The 21,413-nt window shown below is 34.8% G+C and overlaps 1 protein-coding gene across 1 annotated transcript; it reads left to right on the forward strand.

Annotated features, from left to right (window-relative positions):
* Positions 1 to 14,450: 14,450 nt before the first annotated feature.
* Positions 14,451 to 21,374, forward strand: LOC123314041. The gene is made up of 3 exons (XM_044899157.1): positions 14,451 to 14,596; positions 19,113 to 19,445; positions 21,054 to 21,374. Exons 1-3 carry the CDS (start codon positions 14,518 to 14,520, stop codon positions 21,344 to 21,346), a joined length of 705 nt encoding a protein of 234 aa, XP_044755092.1. The 5' UTR covers positions 14,451 to 14,517; the 3' UTR covers positions 21,347 to 21,374.
* The last annotated feature ends 39 nt before the right edge of the window (positions 21,375 to 21,413 follow it).

Consider the following 21,413-nt stretch of genomic DNA (forward strand, 5'->3'; position numbering starts at 1 on the left):
CATTTGAACAACTTTGGATTATCTCTGCTTTTAGTTGAGCAATGTCTCTCTGAGTCTATAGATGTTGTTAATATTTTTTTTTTTATGTATTAGCTTCATGCAGATGACTTAATCATTTCATGATTGTGAACGATATACAATAAATGTTTTTACAATACCATATCCAACTCAATTATCTGGTAATACCGACCACTACTCTTTTTTCGCAAAATCATAACACCCCCGATTTAAACACTATACAGCGAAGGCTAACGATGAGTAACCGAACTCTGCTTTGCATCGTTTGGGCAACAGTTTTGAGCGAGCAAGTGCCACTTTCCGTACTTGTTAAGAAAATAACATAGTTTGAAAAGCGTAGTTTTTAGAACAAACGAATAAAGGTGCGGTCAACATTTTCATAGCTATATTATGGATATAAATTATAATTGGTACAATTCAGGAAATTTCTGAGCTACAATAAGGATCCGTTCAGGCGGAATAATTACTCTACTCATATGCATATAAAATTTCTCTACCGACTAACCATCATCCTAATCCATCTAATGTTCTCTACAAGATTTGATATAATATCCGAAATGTGGAGCTGTCAGTGTAAACTGCTTCTTATGCAAATAGATTGTTTCGCAAGAGGGGTATCAATTGCTAGTATTCTCCAGAGTGCCTTACATTCGTCAAATGCGGAATTTGGATACAGAGAAACTAGGTGCATATAACGTACACACCTACTAATAGCGTACTATAGTGGGATCTTCGAGATATTTATAAATATAATAATTGGACAGATGCCTGGCACCATGCCATTCCTGAGCCATTGCTAAAAGAAATAGAATAAAACGAATAAGATATTTAACGGATCCTTGATGGGAAAATTCTAATTTCTGCAACGATGTCGTTAAATAGTCTACCCGAAAGGAAAGAAATAGTTATATTAGAAATAATCAGGTTAGGTTTAGGGTCCGAATATGCCGACTATGAGCAAAGTCTGCTTGTTGGTTTAGGAGTTATAGGCATTTTAGTCCAAGATCCCAGAGCGACCAGACATAACTTATTTTCACACAGATGAAACTTTAGGATCTCAGTAGATTCTCATGTGCTTTGAATACCTGCGAACTTGTGTAGCTTGCGTAGTGACACCTGGGCAGATACCAGGTGGCAAAGGTGACTAAAAATAAGTGCTACTTTACTTATTTTCACATGGCTGATTTTTATATATGTTTTAAAGAATATCATTCTGAAGTTATATTATAAGTGCCAGACACTTCCCATGGGCCAAAACTCTTGCCAGACACTTTGAAGATGTACAAAAAATATATGAACTTTACTTATTTTCACATGGCTGATTTTTATATATGTTTTAAAGAATATTATCCTGAAGTTATATTATAAGTGCCAGACACTTCCCATGGGCCAAAACTCTTGCCAGACGCTTTGAAGATGCACAAAAAATAAATGAACTTTACTTATTTCCACATGTATGATGTTATAAAATATGCCATTGAAGTATAGGTGAATCCCTCCACTCCATCCACTTCAACTGCTGAGCTTTTCTTTGTTAAACAATCTTCAAGTGGTAATAGTAGAAGTGAATAAAATGAGAGTTGTAGTACAATTATTTTTGTGTCAAAATTCTTAGTGTACTGAATTGATCCTACTCCTCGTCCTCCTACCTCGGCTGAAATGTATGTTGAACACAAATTTCGCAAAATTTTCAATGTCCATCGAGAATATAATACTTGATTATTGTAGGCCTTCAGGGAAAACGAACATGTATTTTATAAAATTTTAATGAAACCAATTTTATATAGGGAATAGTTTGATTTCGGATTCTCTAAACGTCTCTTCTTCCCTATAAAATCTGCCAAAAATCAAATAATCGAAAGAAAATTCTTTCAATCCGAATATTACAACCCAACTATGGAGCTATACTTCAATGGCATATTTTATAACATCATACATGTGAAAATAAGTAAAGTTCATCTACACCATGGAAAGTGTCTGGCACTTATAATATAACTTCAGAACAATATTCTTTAAAACATATAAAAATCAGCCATGTGAAAATAAGTAAAGTTCATATATTTTTTGTGCATCTTCAAAGTGTCCGGCAAGAGTTTTGGCCCATGGGAAGTGTCTGGCACTTATAATATAACTTCAGAATGATATTCTTTAAAACATATATAAAAATCAGCCATGTGAAAATAAGTAAAGTAACACTTATTTTTAGTCACCTTTGCCACCTGGTATCTGCCCAGGTATCACTAGGCAAGTTACACAAGTTCGCAGGTATTCAAAGCACATGAGAATCTACTGAGATCCTAAAGTTTCATTTGTGTGAAAATAAGTTATGTCTGGTCGCTCTGGGATCTTACTCTATTTGAAAACTTTATTTGACATTAGAGAAATACGGATTCAATAAAATTAAGATTAGGTTACTAATTGTGATGTACCGATGCAGAATCTTTTGCAGAATTTCATGGGGATCGCAATACTAACAAATAACGAAAACACGAGCTTTGAAATATTTTTCTACAGTTACCGGAAATACTGGAAAATAATTTTTTTTTGAGATTCAAGAGAGTTCATTTCCTGGATCGAGAACGATTTGGTTATGAATTTGAACAAGCGAGAAAAAACCCTTGATTCAGCGAGACATTTTATGTCTTCGAATTCACTTCCTATCAGTTATTATTTCTCTGAGATCATCGTTCATGAAAATAGAACGAAACTGGATCTGAAAATGCCGCCTTTCGTATTTCAGAAACGGGTTATATATTACAATATGCGATAAAAACTTCGGGTAGTTAGGGACATTTTGTATCCACGAAAGTCCTGCGCAAAAACAACACTCAGGGCAGTGAAATGGTACGAATGAATCATTCCTTAATTAAACTTTCGTTACATGTTGAACTTATGCAAATCAGGAAAGCGTTCAGAAGAAAATTCCATTTAAGTTTTTATAATTGAAAGAGAAGTCGTAATTTCAACCTTCGGAAGCAATCTAAAGGGATAATTCCAGATGGTATAAGTTAGACGCGTGACGTGGAAATGCGGTTGCAGAAGGGGGAGCTATGCAGCGTTAATTGAAAAAACTCTATAAAATGTATGGGCTATTTGAGAGAAATATTGTTTTTCTTAAACTTCCTTCGATGACAAAAACATTTAAATAAGCAAGACCAAAAAACACGTAATATTCTGTATCTGTAGTTCAGGAATGCTTAGCAATTATTGCTTCTAATGACGATGGCAATTCTTCTCCAACCACATTGAACACTGTTCCTCAGAAACTGTCAGAAATTGAAACCTTCTGCAGAGTTTCATAGGTAGATAGCTGAATTTCATGACTAAAATTATTTTGTTTGCATTCGTCAATATAGAATTAAAGTGAATAATTTACACATTATAGTCAATATAAACCGAAGTCAAAACATATTGTGAATACACAAGAACAAAATTCTAGAATTTTTCAATAGAGTACACATGCATGGATAGTAGTTTATCCTCAAATCTATATTTATTATGATTATTTTCACTTAACTTATGGTGGTATTCTGCTTTCATCTGTATGCCAATCTGTAACTTTTCATAAGCTCACAGGAAAATTGCAATTCTGGACGTTTTTTGTGATCTGTATCTTACAGGAATCCGTAACTATTTACGATAAGTAGTTCATACGTAACACTGTAAAGAAGATAGTTATACCCCATTCACTTTTATATAAGCACTCGGTTGGCCATGAAAATTTGACACTTTTCACTCTGTATGAGTAGTACAAAAATGTGGGGTTATGACGCTTCACAAAAAATTTTTGGGATTTAAATCAGCGCTATGTTGACCGATCTACGATGTTGAATCAATTCGGAAAATATGAAGTCGAAAATATCAGCTATAGATAGATTTCAAAAAAATCAAACCGAAGATGAAATGCTTATGATGCAGTAGTAATGAATGGGTATCTCTCGAAGGAATTAACAGATAATTACAAGAATGTTAAATTCTTCATCAAAAAAGCATCTTGCATCAATGGAAGTTGAAATGATTGAAGGAAGTTTCAAGGCAAGAGGAACTTCACCTTTAAACAAAAATTTTACATGAATAAACAATCAACAGGACAACTGGCTCGTATTTATGGCTGTTTATTTTTAATACTCTGATATCTAATATATAAAATTCTCGTGTCATAGTTTTCGTTACCATACTCCTCCGAAACGGCTTGACCGATTTTGATGAAATTTTTTGTGCTTATCCGGTATCTATGAGAATCGGCCAACATCTATTTTTCATCCCCCTAAATGTAAGGGGTAGTCCACCCCTAAATTTTGTTTTGTATTTTTTAGACAAAATTTTTAATTTCTATTTTTTTATGATACAACATACAAAAATACATACAATCCTCAATTTTCACCCTTCTACGATCAACCCTTATTTTTTAATAGCCATTTTAGTGATTTAATCATTAGGAAATTATTTATATGGCAAAACAACGTTTGCCGGGTCAGCTATCTATGAGAATCGGCCAACATCTATTTTTCATCCCCCTAAATGTTAGGGGTAGTCCACCCCTAAATTTTTTTTTTATTTTTTAGACAAAATTTTTAATTTCTATTTTTTTATGATACAACATGGAAATTATTTATATGGCAAAACAACGTTTGCCGGGTCAGCTAGAAATAATAATAATTATGTATTTATTGATTCCTTGAGATACTTACAATGTATAGGACAAGTCAAATGAGAAATAGAAAAATTAGTTTTTTCGAACTCATTCTACGATGAAATTCATCGAAAATACTGTAGTAACTTTTCGCATTCGTTCAATCTAAAATAAGATTCTTAAATTCCACCAATTTTTTGGTTCTCCCAATAGAAGATAATTCTTTGTCATCCTGTTCATTCACATTCTGTTCATTCAGCTTACATATAAGTCGCTTAGATTCAGATGAAACATTATATGAATTATATTTGAATGAGCGGACCTGAATTCTAAGTAGCATTTCCAGAAACCCTGTCTTCTCTCTTTTTCAATCAATTTTGGCAATTTTGTAATATTAATAATAGTTGTGGTAACGGCGTTAAAACATTAACGACATTTCATGATTTCAACCTTTCTTTGTTCTATAGTTAGCAAATCTTGGGAAAATTATTTCATGGCCAACCGTGTGCTAAAATAAAACTGAATGGAGTATACACGAACATTTCCAGAATTGCATTATTTACGAATCTGTCAATCGGACACTGACAGATCAAACCTTCGCTACAGGTTTGTAACTCACACATGAAAAGCAGAATACAACCATTAGTTTGTATAATGTTCGGATTACCAATATATTTTCGCACAAACTAGTGGCTGGAACTCCTTATTTCTTCATTATTATTAAGGAGAACATTATTCAACTATATCTTTAGGGGATCCAGATGACCGATTTATATTTTCGATTTATTCTCATTAATACAATATTTGGGATCATCAATTCTTGTACGCAAAGCACCCAAATATTGCATAATAATAGTAATCTTAATTACAAACATTCATCTTGCAATAACCTCTTATATCTCGAAATAATAACAACTAAATACCACCCAGAGGAACACTTAAAATGACAAATACCTATTTATACAGAAGTAATCGCTACTAGCACAAAATGAAATTTCTTGCCCCTTTTGTGATTAAAGAATGACTGACCCACACATTCGGCCTTATCTTTTGATTTATACAAGTAAGTTGGTCATTTATTCTCACTCGAGGTGAGGATAGATGAGCGATAAGATCGCTCGGTGATTTAATGACGAAGTAATTTCGGACCTGCTGTAATACAACGTGAGAAGTTTGGGAATGTCGGCACCTCTACGCCACTAATGGGTCTTCACTTAGAAAGCATACGATTCATAGCATGCGCCTTGTTATAGATTTAGAAAGATTATTGGAATAATATTGCTCCAATTGCCAACCTATGTGGATTTTAGCTAATTTTCTACTACTCTGGTTGGATAGAACAGCTGCAGCTTCTGCCAGCCAGATCAGTTCAGCTCCCCAACAATACAGGGTGAGTCGTTCTCCTATGATCGCCAATGCCTCTATTAGCTAAAACATGAACTACCTATTGGTACAGGGTGTCCGAGTTTCAAAGTGTCCCTATACCTTATTGTGGAAACTGAAGGAGCTAGAAGAAAAAGTTGAATACAAAACTTGTCTGTTATCGATTGAACTTCTACTTTTTATCACCCACCTTAATACAGGGTGCTCCGTTTTTTCCTTGTCGGTATCAACTTTTTTAGGGTGACCAGACGTCCGTCATTGTGACGGACAGTCCGTCAATCGTCCAAGAAGTCCGTCACTGGAAAATGTCCGTCAAAATCTTGAATTTAATTCAGTATTTTTCTCAAGAAAATTTGAAATGGATAATAAAAAAAGAAAGTGCAAATTTACGGAAGATCTTTCAAGAGAATTTCCATTCCATAAAAAAACAAAACTTGATTTTTCAATGTACGAAGGGTCAATTCAGCATTTTATTTGGCGAAAGAAGGTATATTATACGGCATGTTTCAAGTAACAAACATAAAAAATAGTTAATGCAGCAGCGTCTTCTTCTCTTTTTCTCTGACCAAATATTTCAGACATTCAAAAAAGGAAACACTTTTTTCCCCTACCAATTTTTCCAAATCGGCTCGGTTTAAAAGATAGAGGTTGCTGAAAAACATAAATAAATGTTATTTTCAGTTCTCCCAAACGGTTTTATCGAATGAAATGAATTTCGGAATACAGTTTTCGAGTAAGTTGGCGTTCATAAATAAAAATATCTATGAAATTTGAAAAATTGGTTACTTTGATCGCATGTGATTCTTTTAAAATCTATATCTTTTTATCTTTATCTTTTTTTCTTTTGACCTCAATAATTTACTGTAAAATATTTTTACGAAGCAAAGACTCGCCCTGTATATAAATATATACACATTCACCAGGTCCGTCCGTCATTGAACTGGGGATAGTCTGGTCAGCCTAAACTTTCTTATTTTAAATGTAACACCCTATATATTATTGCATTTTGAATTCCTTGACAAATTTAAAGGTATGACAACCATATATAGCATATAGCACCGATTATGATATATTCGATTTTTTTCTGAAATTTTGACATCTGTAGGTGCTCACTAAAATAGCTGATTTTGTTTTGTAATGAATGTATCAACACCAAATTTTGCCCAACTCTTGTCAACATATTAGGTCATAGGTTAACTCTCTATATTTAAAAATCTGATATACAGGGTCTTCAAGAATTGAAGTTAAATATTCAAATAGAAGTTCAATCAAAATTTAATTTTTTCAAAGAGCAACCTACAATTTTTCTCGTTCATCATGTAGAGCAGGTAGAAATGAGCAAAAAATTTATTTGAATTTTCCTGTAAAGTGAACAGTTTCAGAAATAGGAGAGAAAAAGTCATTTTCCCGTAAGAACCAACGATAATGAATTAATTAAGCTGATAGAATATGGTAACTATGGAAACTAGCACTTATCTAATTGTGTTTTTTGGAGTTTTCTTTTGTGTTGTCTGTTGTCAGACAACTACTTGATTATTTCGAGAAAAATGTATCTGTTAGTTAAGTCTCCCTTCAAAATTGAAATAATTAATTTTATTGGGTGCGAGTACTAATTATGAGTAAAAGAGTCTTTTTGTTTTTCATAAGTCAATCTAGTTGATTAAATTCATCAAAAAAATCAAAGCTAACTATATAGCAGCAACACTAATTAATAATTATTGTTGGTTCTCACGTTAGAATGCACTTTTCCGTCCATATTTCTGAAACTATTCACTATTCGCTGAAAAAGTTTAATGAATACTTTTTTTGCTCATTTCAACTAGCTTCACACGATGAACAAGAAAAGAATATAGGTTGATATCTGAAAATAATTAATTTTTGATTGAACATCCAATTGAATTTTGAACTTCAATTTTTGAAGACCCTATATATGACATTGCTAAGAATAGAGATGCAACTTATGATCCTATGTTGAAAAGAGCTTGGCAAAATTTGGTTTCGATACATTAATAAGAAAACTAGTATCAGCTATTCTAGTGAGCACCTACAGCTGTCAAAATTTTAGAAAAAAGTCGAATATCTCAGAATCGGTGCCATATAGGACCATGGTTGTGATACCAAAGTTACCTTAAAATTTGACAAAGAATTTAAAAATGCAATAGTATACAGGGTGTTTCATTTAAAATAAGAAAGTTGATACCAACAGGGAAAAAACGGAGCACCCTGTATTAATGTGGGTTATAAAAATAAAAGTTCAATCGACTACTGACAAGTTTTGAATTCAACTCTTTCTTCTAGCTCCTTTAGTTTCCACAATTAGGTATAGGGGCACTTTAACTAGGAAACCCTGTACATATTTTAGGAGCCAAATAATCTGTGGTCTGCAAGCACCGATCATTCTCCTTCTCTCTACTCTCCATAGTCTAATTTTACTCAATACTTTTTTACAGCTGGCTATTTTCTATAAGAAATATATGAAATATCAAAAGCTGTGAAATTTTCACTAGAAAACCTCTTATAACATTTTGATTTGCAGAAAAAAAATCCATATTTTATACGAAACTCTATAATTCTTCCAAAATTATGGAAATAGTAACTGTGCCCGCTTGCTTTGAGGGACGAATTTTTTTTGCCCAATTTAACTTATTTCATTTCAATTTATTCAGTTTTATTTGCTTCGAGTGATGGTAGTTCGTTAGTTCGATTTAAATCGATTCAATTATGGGCTGGTATTCACCTGCTTCTCCCTTGAAGGCGTTAACAATTCATGATTCATTTACTTTATTTCACTCCACTTTTCTACTGTAGTCGTTTGGTTTTATTCTTTTTGACTCCACTCCACTCCATTAAAAAAAATCAATAATCCCGCCCAGGTTTCATGGGACACCCTGTGTAAATGAAAAAAGGTTTTATTGAATATTCGTTTCGACTCATGAAACTATTCACGAAACTTTTTTCTACACAGTGGAACAAAAAGGAAAGGGGGCCGTAACATAAGGTCCCTGCTAAGTGGTTTAATTCTACTTTGGTATTGTTTTAGAAGCAGTAGGTGTATTACGCACCAAAGTAATTGACAAAGAAGGCGAGATACTCAGAATAGCATAATGCTGAATAAAGCAGCGAAAAATATGAAAGACCGTTTTGAAATCTACTTCTGTAATCACAAAATCTAGAACTAATTTTCAGAAGAATACAACCTTTCCCGGATTAGAAAAACATGAATTCCTCATGTTATATGATTAAAAAATGATCTTCTTCGCGAAATATCAAACTTTGCTTATTTTTAATTATCATTTCGATAAGCTGTCGTGTGAAGATTAGTAAACATAATTATATAAATAGTTCTAGAGTCCTGGGTGCAATTTACGAGATGAAAGAGTTGACATGATGAATATGACGAAGAGTCCATTCAGTCTGCCGATCTATTTCCCTCAGGTATTGATATTTTTGGTAAGGGAATTTCATAAAAGCGTTTACAAAGTGATGCGAGTAATTAACTGCGAACTTGTGTATTGATCATTCACGGAATGATTTATTGGAACTAATTCTCCGTAAACTAGGCTTTATAAATCAAGATAGACATGCTGGTGGTGCTTGTGAATTTCTGTACTCGTAGAAGTGAAAGCAATTTCACTCGATTGTGTTAGTATAATGGATCCATCAATAAATCAAGCCATTATATATTTGCTTTATTCATTATTCAGGTTATCCATTTTGGAGTATACGAAATTACGGAATATTTTAACACTCATAGGAGTCACAAATGAAATTCTCAATATTTTGACATTATGAGGGGACAAATTTATCAAGTAGCTACCGAAATATTTGAACAATCCCATTTGGCAAGACAAGGGCCTAGATTCGAAGGACCGAGAAAGGAAATAATGAAAATAATAGAAAAGTCAACGGTTGATGGAGTGATGATTTCTACCTACCTGAAGCTCCACACGAATCTGACTTGGTTTGAATCTCTTATGGGTGTCAACAATCAGTCGCAAGAAAGTTCTTTCCAAGATAAAAAGCAAAAGGTGAAAAGGCGACAACTATGCAACTATAATACCCATGCAAAAGACTGCTCTTCCCGACAGACGTCAAACTCTTCAGCATGTGTTCTCGCTACAAAAAATTGAGATAAACATGCTACTTAAATTAACTGATTTCCTTCAAATAAAGGAATTCGGATTCTAATACAAGAATGAAATGATACTAGAGCTCCAGTAATCAAAATAGATTGTTGAAAATTGGGCGAACCCCCATCCAACCTTGCTCTTGTCAACGCTACTGAGGTGCAACTCTATGGTGCCTCAAACAACGTTCCTTGACAGTTGATCAACGCAACCCCCTCTCTAGAAGATGTCAAATATTCCCGTTTTCTCTTTGTTCACTTCTTTAAATTAACTTCTCATTGTGTTAATCAAGATTATTGTAAAACTTTTCTTACTGTTCATATCATCAAGCAATTCTGGTGCTAAATTGTTTTACGTCCACGTGCAAGAATATTGCAAAATCTCCAAACAGATTTATAATCTTTACTAACACTGCTCAATTGATATGTTCACACGAGTCAACATAATTAAATGCCAACTCCTGAATATATTTTTTATGATATTTTATAAATTAGATAGATTTTCAGGACTCTTAAGATTTTTTCACATGGCAATGGGTATGTAGCAACAGAATTGAACTTTCTCATGTCTTTCTCATTGATAATGAATGCTGACTTATTGTTTCCTCATGATCATCTCTATTTGAATCATTTTATTTTATTTCTCAAGTCAACTCTGTTGTTAACCTCTTACTCACATATAACTAATTACTGTTGTCGAGTTTCAGATTAATCCTCACACTCTACAGGGTGGACACTCGAATTAGTTGTTTTTCTTCAGAACACAATGTGAACTCCTCAAATATGTTTTGTATGAAACTTTTTAGGGTTTTCACTCCCAATCTCTGGAACAAAATCAATTAAAAAATTGAAATAAACGATTTGCTCCTGCGTAAATTCTTGCACTAATTTGTCAGGAGTAAATCGAGTAGAAAAAATTATTCAATGAATTGAAAATAAGAACTTTGAAATTATAATTATATATAAAATTTACGCAGGAGCAAATGGTTTATTTCAATTTTTTAATTGATTTTGTTCCAGAGATTGAGAGTGACAACCCTCAAAAATTTCAGAAAATGCAGAATCCTCCCAGATTGAATTTCACTGGATTTCTCAAATATGGTTCAACGGTCAGTGCTAAGCTATGATAGTGGTTGACAGTCTCTCGTTCTGTTTCCACCCTGGAAAGTCTGCTCTGGTAATCGTGTTGACAACAATACTTGAACGTTATTATTATTATTATTTGAACACGGCTCGATTAGCTTTTCAGGAACTACGACCTTGTAGATCTTTTGTTCTCTACCCTGCTCATTCATAGGAATCCAAGGAGGTCGTCAATGGTGTTGATAAAGTCGACAACATCCTTAGGGGCCTTGGCTGTTACCTCGTGAGTATCCAGGACCGGTTTCCCCATATAAATGGATCTTAGGCGAGCCAGCTCTGGACACTTGCATACCATGTGTTTAGCTGTTTCTGCTTCTGATCCACAGAGCCTACAAATTTCATCTGCTGAGTTCCCATACGGTATAAATGATATTTGTTCCGACAGTGCCCTGTCAGCAGACCCACCATCGTTAAATACGATACCCAGATCATCGCCATCATGAAATTCAGACGAATAAGTCGAACTTGAACGAGACAATCGGATCTCAAAAGTCATAACAACGCAACTACCTACTCCATTAATTTCCGTTTGGTAGAGAAACTCCGCTGTTATTCCTAAACATGCCATTTTCCAATAATCGATTCTAGAGTTAAATGAAATTTAAGGACTGGGGCGTAGGACATAAAAGTTTTTAGGGTTAATGGAAACAATTAAATGACCCCGACTAACCGGCCTGTTCCATTGCCAACTTCAGTGGCAGCAGTTCCCAATATAAATTAACCCGAATTTATCCCAGCATTTCGTACCAAACAGAGGTTTATGATCTATAAGTTATACTGGAACCGATTTTATTAGAAAACTGCGGAATGGCGAGGAAAACCTCTCCACTGTTTTTTTTTTGAGCTTTAGCCTTTCAGCATCACACTTTCGGTCATTTTGATCCGTTGAATTCAATTCCTTTTCCGAATAAATTTATGACAGTTCGTATTCCGCTGGTTTATCATTTGCTTCCCTATGGATCCATTACACTCTATAGGTATAGTATATTTTCAGCAGGAAAATTGTATTTGTGTACAGATTTTCGGGAAATCTCAAAAATTTGCAATTGCAACACTTCGTTTTTAATTTTCAGCTTATATTTTCAATTTCTCTTCTCAGTGACCTGGTTCAGTTAATTTCATCCGAAAATATCGATAAAGTCATACTTTAAAAAGTCTAATGTATAGATTTGGATATATAACTTTAAAAAATCATCGAACACGCTTTGTGTTGAAGTTAGGCAATAGGTACGATGAGATAATAATAATGTTATTTTAATATACCTTTTAATTTTACTTTACTATTTTTTTCTAAGAACTTCATCAGGAAGAGAGAAATAGCCGAGAAAACTAAGATGATGGTGTACAAGACATTTATTAGACCAGTGCTAACATATGGATGCGAACCCTGAGAGAGAAGAGTCGATTACAGGCTATGGAGATGAAAATTTTGAGGGGAATAAAGGGGGTGACCAGGAGAGACAGGTGGAGGAATGAAGAAGTCAGAAGTCAGTTGAGGGTGGAATCACTGAATGATTATATCGGGGAGAGACAGTTGGGTTGGTGGGGGCATTTACAACGAATGGGAATAAATAGACAAGTAAGACGCATTTGGGAGGCAAAAGTGGAGACGAAACCTAGAAGAGGAAGACCACATCTAACATGGATGGATAGCGTTAAAAAAGAGGTGAACCGGAGAAGAAAAAGTGTGGAAGAGGCCAAAGTGCTAACAGTAGACAGAAAACAATGGAAGGAATTCATTAAAAGTGTTTATTCAATTAATAATTGAAAAATTGAATTACATATACCGATTGTGAAATTGTAATGCAAGGATAACCCATACACCGAAAGGTAATTTGGGTTAATGATTATATATATATATATATTTTTTTTTTTCTACCAACATCTTCGAATCCTGATACTTTTATAGGTACGGTATTTGTGTTTTTAACCATAGACAATGTTTTAACATTCCTCACTCTTTACTCACAAAAAGTCTATTTTATTTCCAAACTGTGACTTTAGCGCGACTGAATAAAATGTCCTTTCTAGTCCCAACGTCCAACTATCTCATTGAGGAGAAAGAAGGAGAGTTCTGTTCTAGTTAAACGCTAGATTATTCATTAACATTATGCGCAAAACTTTTTGACACGACTTGAAGTTTCTTTCTCTTACATAATTGAATTTGCTAATTTTTTGTAAACCGTTAGATATAAGAATTTCGAATGAATATTCATAATTGAATGACATTTTAATTTGAGAACTACATTTCCTCATATTGGGCACATGTTCAAGTCCGTTGAATCACATATTTCATTTCTAGCAGAATGCGAAAATATGAGGTGCATCCTAGTGGAATATTCCATGTCATATATGTATGAATGTACGATTGAACTGAAACCGTGGTGACATGATTTCATTTGATCTATTCATTATTCATGAATTTTATATTCGAATACGGAGTCAAATGGGCATGATAATTTATCAGCGAAAAATATCAATATTTGTCCCCAATATGTCCGTTTTTTCATTTCATCATTTTCATTCAACCATTTATAGTTGAATTCCGAAACCCCCCCATTTGGAAGTAACAAATGGGGATGAAAATGTACTTACCTTTGAAATTGGAGATATTTTTGTTAGCGTATCATTGCGATGATTCAAAATTTTGCTTTCGTCTTCCGAAGAATCATTCCTGAAATTGTATTATCCTCACTCGCAAAAAGAATTTTCCAATTTGAAAGTTCACCTTTCACGATTTTCTATGATTTTTTAAAATTCGATATCGAATTTTTATTATGTTATTATCATAATTCCATTCATATTTATGGAATTCTTCCACCACGAAAGCAGAACTATAATTGAAATTCCGTAGATAAATTGATGGAACGAGAAAGAAATTCTTTTTTCAATAAAAGTCGATTTACAAATCATATGCCAAATTATATATGTTTTTCTGCTCGAGGATTTGAAAAATGAATATAAGCTACTTTGATCATAAGTCATTTTCGAAGGTCCAGTTTATGTCATTATCCACTTCAGTTACATATATGGAGAATGAAAAATTAACATCGAGTAGATTGATTGATTTGGCCACTTAAGCACAGTGACGGTTGATAACGATAATGGAAAATTTGATTCCTTTCTAACCTATCTTCGTAGGGAGGACATTGAAAGTATAAATATCGGTTGCAAAAAAATCCACCATAGCAGTTCACTACCTGGAATCATCAAAATGTATGTGCTCACTTGGCTTTCAATCTTTGTCGCCATCTTCAGTTTCGGTAACACTCTTCTTGGAATTGGAGGAGGGGGTGAGTTACGATAATTTTGAGAGTAAGTTATTCTCATTTATGCAATAATCTTTTGCAATGAGGATTGAGGATCTCCATATTCACAATATTGTCTAGTATACGGGGTGACTGGTGATGCAAGGGACAACGGCCGAGTCTAAATGAGGAATGGGGAATTAAATGTACCTTAAGGAAATTAGTTTCAGAAGCATATAGGGTGATTTTTGAAGAAATGATAAAATTATGAACTCATCTTCATTAATTTTGCCAATTTCTCGTTGATATTTCACAGGATTGTTACTGTAAGCATTCTCCATAAGCTCACAAAAGAATTCAAACAAATGGCAGACCTCGTATTCCAAAATTTCCATTAACGTGTCAGGTGAAATATATCACTCGGTATATAATATGAAAAACATTCGAACAAGAATTGAGGGGAGATTTTGTTTGAACGGTTAAAATTTTGTATGGTTTTCATGATATGTTGAATGCGAAAGATTATAAAATTTTCATATCCACTTGGTGAAATGATATTCTTTAGAGAACGATAATATTGAATTCGAAATAACTCTGACTCATTTGAATGACCCTTCCATTGTACTCGAAATCGAATATTCTGTGTATATACGACACTATTTACACTTTGAAGTTCTTTCACTTGAACTTTAAATTATCTGATCTACAGAAAGTTCGTCTTGAGAAGGTTGTAAAAAATTATTTTATCTTTTGTATTCCATGATACTTTGTTGTTCTGGTAAAGGCAACAATTTATTTTATTCTCATCATGATGTCTCTTCCAATATACACTGCGCAAAAAAATTAACGCCACATTATGGAAATCTAAAATTTATTCTACAACTGAAGGTGTTCTCAATGATAATTATTTTTATCAGAATTATGCATGCATATGTTATCCACTTTCAACGGTTTTCTTCAATACAGATGTTTTTTCCTAGCAGGAATAAAAAAAAGATGGTATTATCAGATTTTGAATGTATTGGCTTCATTCTAAAATCAGTTGTTCTCGATCAATTCTAGTGATCAATAGTTTTTCTTTCGTTTGATTTTCTACACTCGATCGCTATGCAACGCGAAACACGCAATTTGACCCAAGAGGAATGTGCCCAAGCGGTAGTTTTGCGAGAAGAAGGGTGGACATACACAAGAATTGCAGAAAGGTTTGGAGTTTCCCATACAAGTGTGTCCAGAATGTTGCAGCGATTCAGGGAGACAGGTATGAATGTCCGAAGACCAGGACAAGGTAGACCACGGGTAACAACAGCCATTCAAGAACGTTGAGAGTTTCTTCGTTGAGACAACGGTTTGCAACCGCTCGCCTCCCTCAAATTCAGCGTGAGCAAACTCATGATGTGCAAATTAGCACTCAGACAATAAGAAATCGCCTCAGAGAATATGATTTAAGGCCTCGTGTACCGGCAAGAGGCCCAGCTCTTACCCCAGCCCATCGAAGGGCGCGTTTGGATTTTGCGAGAGAGCATATCCATTGGGAAGAGGCCGATTGGGAAAGAGTTCTCTTCACAGATGAGTCTAGATTCTGTCTCTACCAATATGATCGACGTTCCCTTGTATACAGACGTCCACATGAAAGATATGCTCAGTGCAATTTCCTGAATACTACTGGTTTCGGGGGAGGATCGATTATGGTATGGGGGAGGATCGATTATGGTATGGGGTGAATTATCTTCTGCTCGCACAGACCTAGTGGTCGTTGATAATGGAGCTATGAATGCTGATAAGTATATAAGGAACATTCTTGAAGAGCATGTAGTGCCATTTGCCCCATACATTGGTGAAAATTTCATTTTTATGGACGATAATGCCAGACCCCAGACCTTGAAGAGGTTGAAGACTCTCGAATGGAATGGCCAGCAAGAAGTCCAGATCTCAATCCGATTGAGCAGGTTTGGGACAACCTCAATAGAAGGCTGAGAAGTTCCATCTACTCTTAATGACTTAGGAATCCAACTCGGAGAAATCTGGGAAGGATTAGATCAGAACATTTTAAGATCACTCATTTTGAGTATGAACCGTCGTTACCGAGCTGTAATTAACGCAAGGGGTGGAAATACCAAATATTAAATCACTTATCAGCATTTCAGTATTTTGAAAATTGTTCATTTCTCTTCTTTCTTATAAGATTCGGTGAAATCCTGAATTTTTCTTCCATTTAATGTGTCTTGTTTCGTTCAAAACCTTCCCGAGAGAACATAAAAAATAAGTTATAAAGTCAATGTAGAGTTAACTTTCATTAAAATTGAGATTTTCAGAATGTGCATTAATTTTTTTGCGCAGTGCATTTCAATTCAGTAACTTAGCAGAACAATATTGGAAAATATTTTTTCTTATTTTGACATGATAAGTGACACATTTCAAAACACATTGACGTTTTGAAACGATTTACTTTTCGCAACCAGTTACACAAAGTAAAATATTTCGCAACTGATGATGATACGATACTTGTTTTCATGGCAACGAAGTGAAAAATTGAATAATTTCTGTCACTAGACGATTTTAAATGAATATCCGAGAGAAGGTTTTAAAGACGTTTATGGTACTTTTAATTCGAATTCATAGCAACATCCTACTCAAAATTAGAAAAATGTTGTGTGAAACACGTTGGGAAACACTATTTTTCGTATTTCACGCTCATTACTAAAAATAATGCTTTTCCCAACTGGTTACACAAATAACTATTGCAATATTGTTCTCTCGCAAGCTACCGATCCATTATTTCTGAAACTTTGTGTTGTGCTCTTGGTAAATGTTTATTTTGTTGGAAATAATTATATGAATCGAGTTGAAACAGCCTCTGTTTTTGCCTTTTGTGGAAAAAGTTTGATCACATCAATTCAGATATTCTGAATGTAATTTTCAATTCAGTTGGAATAGTTAAATGGGAATATCAAACAATTGGGAACATACGAGTATTAGGCAGGAGTGTTCATCATTTAGATCGCTGTTGTGATATATGCACCTTTTGTGAGAATATTCGAAATCTTTCTATTTACTATTTATGACTTTAGCCTTGCGGCTTTCACACTCCTCTCCAGAGGAACATTCACTTATCCCAGATATCTTCAGCTTCCACTGTCGGAATCACCTGGTCCTGGATGGCGAAGATGAAGCCCTCTGTCTCGGGAAACAACCTTCCGGAAGTCAACCAGTAGTTAGACGCAGATATTTTGGGGCCTTCCATGCAAAGGTTTGCCAATCAGTTTCTGCATTTTGCTTTCTGCAGAGTGTTCGACGGTTTCCAAGTGGTCCTGCTGTAGCTTTAACAGAGTAGAACTATCAGCAGCACAAACTACTCGATGGAGTTCTAACGAAGCAGCTTTGTTTAGGTCCTTCAATTTCCTGGTACATGCGGTTGGACAAGTCAACAATTCCTCTACCCCCGAGGTGTCGTGGAAGCTCTATCCGTTCTATTGAACTTTTGGGGTGATGTTAATTATGTTTTGTCGGCATCGTCCTTATTTTTCTGCTTAGGGCTGCTAAGCCCGTGGTGGTCCAATAGATGATACCGAATGAGTAGCTCGGTGCTGAGCAAGCGTAGGTATAAATCGCTTTTATCATATTCTGGCTGTTGAGACCAGTTCTCATTATCCAACTCAATCTTCGGGTGAACTCCTCCGTTAAATCTTTCTTCATATGGCTCTGATTGATTTTTCTTACCTATTTTATGCCGAGATACTTGTATTTGTCTCCTTCCTTTAATGCTTGAATTTCTGCACCATCCTTGAGTTTGAACGTACCATCTTCTATTTTCCCTCTCGCTATGTTCAGCAGTCGACATTTTTCTAGTCCAAACTTCATTTTGATGTCTTCCGAGAATCCTTCCACCATTTTCAGCATCTGTTGCATTTATTATTTATTTATTATTATTATATTCTTGTAATAAAACCATCAGTTGCCAAAAAAATGAGAATCAGTGAAAATCAAGACGGTGTCGTGGTAATATTTTATCTAATTAATACAACATGCTACAGTTGCTTCATTGCTCAATATTATTTTTACGTTTTTTTTTAGCCTGAAGGAGAGGAGAATTGTCCCTCGGAACTGTAGCATGTTGTATTAATTAGATAATGAAAATATTGTCACGACATCGACTTGATTTTCACTGAATATTATTTTATCTTGATTCTCCGTAGGTAGTGAGGTACAGCTCAGCTCAGTGAGATTGTACGATTTCGGAGAACCAGTTGTGTTCTGTGTAGGCTTTGTTACTGATAATAAACAAGAATTATCTCTGATGATAGACAATGCATCAGAAGATATAAGAATTTATCCCAAATTTGAATTCGCGGAGTTGAAATAATCCATTCTAAGAATTTATTGTCTACCATTTACATTATAATTAGGGAAAGCTTCTGCTCTTCTTCGATGGAGCGTACTCCATTTAGTGGCCCTGACGATGGCAAATTGGCTAGTTCAATTCAGATCGTGAAGCTTGTTGATATTCATATCAGCGGGTGATATGCATCTAAATTAATTCTTATTATTATTCTTCTTCAAATAGGAGCTGCACTGAAGGGTGGTATGAAAGCAGGAGGCCGTATTGGTCTCGGAGGCATCGGAAATCTAGGAGCAGCAGCCGGAGGTCTGATAGGCGGAGCTGAAGGAACGTTAGGGGGCGCAGGTGCTAAACTTGGTGGTTTGTTTCATGGAAAGAAAGATAAGAAAATTGATCTATTCGGTTCCTCAGAAGATTCGTCATCATCATCTTCTAGTAGTGAAGAAGATGTAAAACGTGGGAAGAACAGTAAACGAAGGAAAACTGGACGAGGAATTGATAAACATTCAGGTATTGGATCTCGAGATGGAATAGCCACTCCCATTCTAAACTTACTAGGTGAGTAGATACTAAATAGTATCAAATATTAGGCGAACTATGTTGTAAGGATATATTCCATTTTGTTTGGTGCGTTTTGTCAAATTTGGATGCGCCAGTACCAAGTCACAGAATTTGTTGCAATTTGGTACAAAATCGCCTTGTTTGTGGTCGTAGAAACGACGATGCTTTGGAACAGCTTCAACACAAACTTTGGATACATATATGCGAATTTACAGATAGAAGGGACAGAAGGTTAATTAGTATGATCTCTTTCGGAAAAATTAGAAATCTTATGCCGTTTTTAAGGTTGAATTTCTCCCTCCCCCCCAAAATGATCACATGATATATCGAACGATATGGATATCGAACATAGTGCCATTATTATTGACATCTCTAAAACCCATCTTACTGAACTGTATAATTCGAAACAGTGTTCTCAAAACTTCAATTTAAAGGCTCAACAAATTTATTCACAAGACATGTCTCGGCAAAAATGCCATCATCAGGTTGTGTACTGTAAAATTGTGAAAGTAAAGTTGTTAACTTAAGTTAAGTTGAGTTGCTGACTTCCTCTTCGACGAATGTTTTCCCACCCCTGTTCAACCTCATCACTGCGGTCCGTTGATACTTTGACTTTTCCTCCATTTTGTTGTTGTTTTGGTGGATTATTTTGTATGTGCATATTTCTTGGCTGGCTTTCTTTCTTTGATTCGTTTTTTTCGTGATTTCGTAGATTCTCATGTTTTCCATGTTTATTGTTCATTCTACTTGTTTTTACTCCGTATTCTGTGTTCTCGATGTAGGTTATCTTGACAGCCTTGACATTCTCATCGTTTTTATCTGGGTGACAGACCAATTTTTGGCGCCCAGGCAGGGAGTCTTTTATATGGATCATCTTTGGTGAGTTCCATGGGGTATTGTCATTTCATAAGGATGAAATCTGTATGATTTAAGAATTCTCCTCACTGAAGACTGGCTTATTTCGAGTTCCGCGACTATCTCCTTGTATGAAGACTTGAAGATTTTCGTGAACAGAGAGGAGTTCATTCATATTGACATTTTTAGTGAGGACACTCTGACGATACGGTACTTTGTGAGATGGGCGCTAAATCAGAATACTTCTCTGTGAATGAAAAAAAAACTTCAGTTTGTGTTCTTGTCCAGCTCCGTAGTCAATCATTAAATTTTTTGTTTGACGAAAAATGACAAACAGAGTGAAATCAGATTCCTTTATTTTCGAATTACTTGATGCTTAAATATCTCGTAAAGACAAGGATGGCATTATGTACACATGTGTGAATTGATATAGAGGAAATGCGGACAAAATGACATACAGTTTTGGTTTTCAATTATTGCAAAAACGATCATATTACGGTATTCAAAAACATTACATGAGGTTCAGTTTGGTATTTGTTTCTTCCTCTTGAATTGGACGCAGTATCTTCAGCTTGGTTTCTTCGAACTTTGAAATTTATGTTATTCTTCAACTTCGATCTTTTCGCTTTCTTATGCCTTGTCTTTGTGGGAGGAAACATATTATCATTATGAGAAGATTTTACTATGAATATTAAAGTCTACATTCTTGTGGAAAATTATTTACTATTATTTTCTTATCTTCTTTTCCAGGATTGACTAAGACTGTTTGTCGCGTTAGCTATGCAGGAGAGGCTGTCATCGAGAAGTTAGGCGATTTCGCAATTGGAATGAATCACGAAGTTAGGAAAATAGACCATGCAATTGCTAACTATGTAACTGATAATATAATACTTAAGGCTGTTGATGCGATCAGGAGAGGTCATAATGATGTGGTAAAATTCATTGTTGCTACCCAAGTTGGTTTCACTAAATTTGCAACGAACACAATAATAGAAGTATATAGAACCACCAAAGCTCCAATAAGGGAGTTACTTGCATGTTAGGTTAGAAAAATAAATCAAATGAATTGTGGTCGATTTTTTTCTACTCATTCCCATAAACCAAGTTTGA

This window comes from Coccinella septempunctata, chromosome 1 (genome assembly GCF_907165205.1).
Source record: "Coccinella septempunctata chromosome 1, icCocSept1.1, whole genome shotgun sequence".
Classification (NCBI taxonomy): Eukaryota; Metazoa; Arthropoda; class Insecta; order Coleoptera; family Coccinellidae; genus Coccinella; species Coccinella septempunctata.